Below are 5,332 nucleotides of genomic sequence, written 5' to 3' on the forward strand. Positions count from 1 at the left end.
AACACGACAACACCCACATAATAGGGGGCGGCAAGAAAAATGCAGGCCTTTTCTAATTAATTAATTATAATCCAAAAGAGAGAGAAAGATGCAGGAGGCCACTGTAGCCTAGGTGGGCCCAGGCATAGAAATATTTTGATCACGGTCAATCGGGTGCCCATCCTGCCAATCCCCATCCACCACGTGGCACCACTCGCCGGAGGAATCTCCGTTCAATCTGCCGTGTTCACACACGCCCCTCGCCCCGGCTGGATCTGAGACAGGAAGGGGCGGAACCGATCCGGGTTCCTCCCGGCCGCACGATCTCCCGCCCAACGGCCTCGATTCCACCTACCAGAAGCTTCTCTGTTCGCCGGTCTACGCGTATATATAACGACGCCCACCCATCTCCTCCGTCCTGCGCTGCGCCTGCTGCCGCCCATTCTCCGCCTCCGATCGGACCACCGGGCCAGTAGCAGAGCGGGTTGTGACGTCAGCAGCCATGGTGAAGGCCTACCCCACGGTGAGCGAGGACTACCTCAAGGCGGTCGACAAGGCCAAGCGCAAGCTCCGCGGCCTCATCGCCGAGAAGAACTGCGCCCCGCTCATGCTCCGCCTCGCGTAAACCCCCTCTCCCTTCTTCGCCCGATCCCGATCCGATTCGGAAATCCCGAAATTACTACCACTCCAACTCCTTCCTTCCTCCTCGCAGCTGGCACTCCGCGGGCACCTTCGATGTGGCCACCAAGACCGGGGGGCCCTTCGGCACCATGAAGAACCCCGCCGAGCAGGCGCACGGAGCCAACGCCGGACTGGAAATTGCCGTCAGGCTGCTAGAGCCCATCAAGGAGCAGTTCCCCATCCTATCCTACGCTGACTTCTACCAGGTTACCTGCCTGCCTGAGATTGCAACTCCGATCACCCATCCATTCCTCTGATTCTATCTAGATTGACTAACGAATTTTATGTCTTATTTACTGTGGCGGGGTTGCAGCTTGCCGGAGTCGTGGCAGTTGAGGTAACCGGCGGACCTGATGTACCCTTCCACCCTGGGAGGCAGGTGAGGCGGATTCCTTAGTTTTATTATATTATTAAAAAAAAGGGCAGCTCTGTGTGGGGGTCTAAGGAAGGGTGTTAGTGGTAAGGCTTACACTCGCCTGTGCAATGCAAGAAGACCGCGACTCGAACCTGGGACCTTCCGGTCATAGGCGGCGGTAAGACTGTACCGCTTGCACCAGACCCGCCCTTCTTTTTATTATATTATTATTAAGATAAAAAAAAATCATCAAGCCCCAGCCTAACCCAACCCAAACCAGATATTTTGCTAGAATTTAAGCAAAACAAACCCTACTATCATTAGCCTCGCTACCAATTGTACGTAGCACATAGTTTCCTGTGATATATTCCCAAATAACTTGGTTAGAATACTTCTAGAATGGTGGCTTAGCTCGTGGCTCTGTTGGCTTAGCTACATATTACTAAATACTTATAGGTTCTGGATTCATGTGATGCTAATTCTTGCAATCCCTTATTGTGTGGACAATGATTTCAGATGTTTCTCAGGTTGGATGGACCGTTGATAGGTTGGCAATTTGTTGGTTACTGCCTACATCACATACATTTACCCCTTTATATTCCACGTGATAAAATTCTTCTGAATTTGTGATGCTCTATTGGTTTGCCAAATAAAATTCCCTGGCTACATTATCAGCCCTTCTCATGAGAGAGTGGTAATATTAGGAGGATAGTTGTGCCATGGAGCCAGTTGATCTACTTGTTGTAGTTTATTGCCTAAGACTCTTGCCTTGGATTAGTAGTATTTCTATTTGTTCACTGTAGAAGTTACATCATCTGCTAGTGGGAATATGTTATCATGCCTTGTTTCAGACTGCTGTTTCTTTACTGTATTGGCCTTCTAACTGTGGCTGTTGATGAAATCATTGTTTTTATTCTGTAGGACAAGCCTGAGCCTCCGCCAGAAGGCCGCCTTCCTGATGCCACCCAAGGTACAATTATAGAATTCCTCTGATATTTTTTTGACTATAAAAGAAATCTCCTCAGTTAATGCATAAGAATTCATGAGCAACATTTGATCCGAGTTCTTGGATTGCCTTCTTTGTCGTGTCAAGGATAAAGTTAGAATGTTTCTCAATGGTCGGAATGGGATAGGTGGACTTACTGGTTCGGTCTCTTGTATCAGGTTCTGATCACCTCAGGCAGGTTTTCTCCACACAGATGGGTTTGAGCGACCAGGACATTGTTGCACTTTCTGGTGGTCACACCCTGGTTGGTGGAACTGGGCACCTAGCCTGTGTATTTTTGTGTGTTTGGCAACTTGAAAGGTGGTGCTTATGCACAATTCCCTCTTCTTGTAGGGAAGATGCCACAAGGATAGGTCTGGGTTTGAGGGAGCCTGGACATCCAACCCTTTAATCTTTGACAACTCATACTTCACGTACGTGATCTGTTTCTTTCAAAGAAGGCAACTCTTATTTCTACTCATACCCTGTTTTGCTGGTTAAACTGACTAGCTGTGTTACAATCCTCGAGCATGAACTCCTTGACACAAATCTTCATTAAAATTAAAGTTGAGTACACTTTGACAGGGAGCTTCTGAGTGGAGAGAAGGAAGGCCTTCTGCAGCTACCAAGTGACAAAGCCCTCCTCTCTGATCCATCCTTCCGCCCACTTGTTGACAAATATGCAGCAGTATATCTTTGATCCTTGCATAGTTCTCATTTGTTGGGAGTCGGCCTTTAGCTTGCAGGTTTATGTTACCTGTGATGATTTTGCCCGATTTGTAGGATGAGGACGCTTTCTTTGCTGACTACGCCGAGGCCCACCTGAAGCTTTCTGAATTGGGGTAAGTGGTGCTGATAGGTCTCTATCCGTGACTGAATGCTTGTTTACTACTAGCACTAGGGCAACAAACACTAAATCTTTTGCACTATGCAGATTTGCTGAGGCGTAAGGTGAGGTGCCCATAAAGAAAGGGAGGGGACGGGGCAAGGCAGGGCAGGGGTGGATGAAGATAGTTGCCTAGCTGATTTATCTTGCTGGCTGTTTGCCACCTAAGACCAATGAGAACCAGAAGAGTGTGGTGGCTGTAATAAACCTTCGTCGGCCTTGTGAGGCAGGCCCATCTTTTGTGTGTTTCCCTTGAATGGTTAGAGTAATGTGATTTCCTTTCCGGCATTGATGAACAAAGCTGTATCGATATCGAAGAAGCTTTGATATGAAGCGAGTCTGGCCAGTTGGTGGTTGATTTTGTTCTCTGCTCATCTGCTGGGATTGGTGGTGGTTTTTGCGCTCTGCTAATCAGCTGGGTGTCCATGACCGTTGGGGTGTTCGGAACCAGCCACTGTAGCTGCAGCATCGGCATTTTGATGCCCAGCGTTTTCACCGTGTGTTCTTCAGCTCAGCTCTGGTGAGAGTTGCTTAGGCAACTACTCCTTTAGTTCGAAGTTATAATTTTTTTTTCTCAAAAATGCGGGAGAACTATGCTTCCTTCTATTAAGAAAAAGAGGGATTGACCCAAATTATAACACACCACGCAACCCTAATATAAAAGTATAAAGCGCCTGTGAAAACAAAGTTCAAAGTTATAAGCTGTTTTTTTTTTTTCGGTTTTAAAGTTATATAAGTTGTTTTGGCCACGTTGGTGCCTAGCATGTTCTCTGTCTCAGCTCTGAAAGGGGCTTAGGCAACTACTCCTTTGGTTCTAAGTTAAAAGTTTTTTTTTTTTTCCGTTCAAAGTTATAAATTGTTTTGGCTTTATAGTTTTTTCTTTTTATCTAGACTAGACAATAGTGTATCTCTAGGATTCTAGGTGCGTAACAAAAGATATATATTTAGAAAAGCTTAGAATGGAGTATTTTTTGTTGGTTTCACTCATTTAGTTTTCCGAAACTTGGGTGTGTGGAGATATTCTGAAATAATATGTTTGCTCGATGGTTGGGTTCTGACTAGCTATCAACACCACAAATCACGGAAGCAGCCCCATTTGCCATCTTTGAGGTCGACGTAGGGTTTCTTTACCCTGTGTTTGCCATCTTTAATGTGGTCTAAGGGTATGTACAATCCACATAATGGGAGGTCGCCTGCAAGAGCATCGAATCTAGGGTTCAGATAACTAAAAAGACAGGACGTACAACCCACATACGGGGGGTATCTATAAATAAATTGTTTAATGCTTTGCATGTAGCCAAGATCAATTATGAATGACTTTGTATACCATCGTGTTGCTATTTGAATGACTACAGATAAAAATTCAGAATCTTAATTTGCTCTATATTTGTTAGCTGGAAATGTAATGCGCTAGCAGGTTCTAAATATATACATGCATGGTACACTATCTCAGTTGGAAACCAGAATGTTCAGGATAAGCTATGAAAGTCTCCACAATATTGCATTCCTCAAAGCATAAGCTGGGAGCAAGCATCACAGTTAACACAGTGAAATGCATAAGGGCTATCCTCAGTCAGTTCGCTACACTATCTCAGTTGTACCCAGCAACAGCATGCTAGGATGGTCCCAAGAAGCTAACTTACAACAGCTAAACCTTGACTGTGGCATTTAGTCGAGCCCTTGATTGATTGGAGGTTTCCTGCAGAGCTGAAAAATCAGAAACACTCACAGTAACTCAAAAATTCAGAAACATTCACAGTTTCTGCAGAACTGAAAATTTAGAGACATTAACAGTTCCGGCGGACCGCTGTCCGGTGATTTTCTGCTCGGCGCCCGCAGCAGCTCCGACCTCGGTGCAGTCGCGACAGGATCGGGCAGGTGCCCACCGTTCAGAGGATGGGAAGCGGGATCTGGAAGGTGGACGCCGCGCCTGCTCGATGCCGGACGTGGCGAAGACTGCAGCTCCGACGGCTCCCGCGTTGTCGGACGCACATCAGGTTCCCGTTTCCGAGAAGCAGGAAATCGATTTGTTCTCCGGCGAGGTTCCTGTCTCCCCAGACAGGGCACAACTCGGCGACGACAGTACGCCACTCGTTGATGGTGCCGTCGAGGATTTAGGCGCGGATGGTGATTCAGTTGAGGATCCAATTCGCGAAGATCTGCTACGACGCCGTCGACTGACCCTGGCGCCTCGGCCTATCTCCGCTCTGGCAAGATCGAGACTGGTGGCTTCCGCTGATGAAGCTTCTGTACATCCATCGGACAACCAGCTAGAGGATGAAGAGGCGCCTGCGACGTCGGCGGAGTACGGTCAGTTTTTTCCATTCAGCTATTTTGGCAGGTTTTAACCCCGACGAGGCAACTGGTTATGCTCTCGAAAAATGTTCCGGCGAATTCAATGTCAACAAGAACAAGTTCTCTCCACAATCAGAGGAAACTTTGTGTG

At 47.1% G+C, this 5,332-nt stretch overlaps 1 protein-coding gene across 1 annotated transcript; it reads left to right on the plus strand.

Moving 5' to 3' along the window:
- The first annotated feature begins 389 nt into the window (after nt 1-389).
- LOC136542830 (L-ascorbate peroxidase 2, cytosolic) lies at nt 390-3,244 on the plus strand. The gene is made up of 9 exons (XM_066535455.1): nt 390-600; nt 692-866; nt 974-1,039; nt 1,937-1,985; nt 2,180-2,265; nt 2,355-2,434; nt 2,586-2,688; nt 2,784-2,842; nt 2,935-3,244. The coding sequence occupies exons 1-9, from the start codon at nt 482-484 to the stop codon at nt 2,948-2,950; spliced, it is 753 nt and encodes a 250-aa protein (XP_066391552.1). The 5' UTR covers nt 390-481; the 3' UTR covers nt 2,951-3,244.
- The last annotated feature ends 2,088 nt before the right edge of the window (nt 3,245-5,332 follow it).

Source organism: Miscanthus floridulus, chromosome 3, assembly GCF_019320115.1.
Source record: "Miscanthus floridulus cultivar M001 chromosome 3, ASM1932011v1, whole genome shotgun sequence".
In the NCBI taxonomy this organism is placed as follows: domain Eukaryota; kingdom Viridiplantae; phylum Streptophyta; class Magnoliopsida; order Poales; family Poaceae; genus Miscanthus; species Miscanthus floridulus.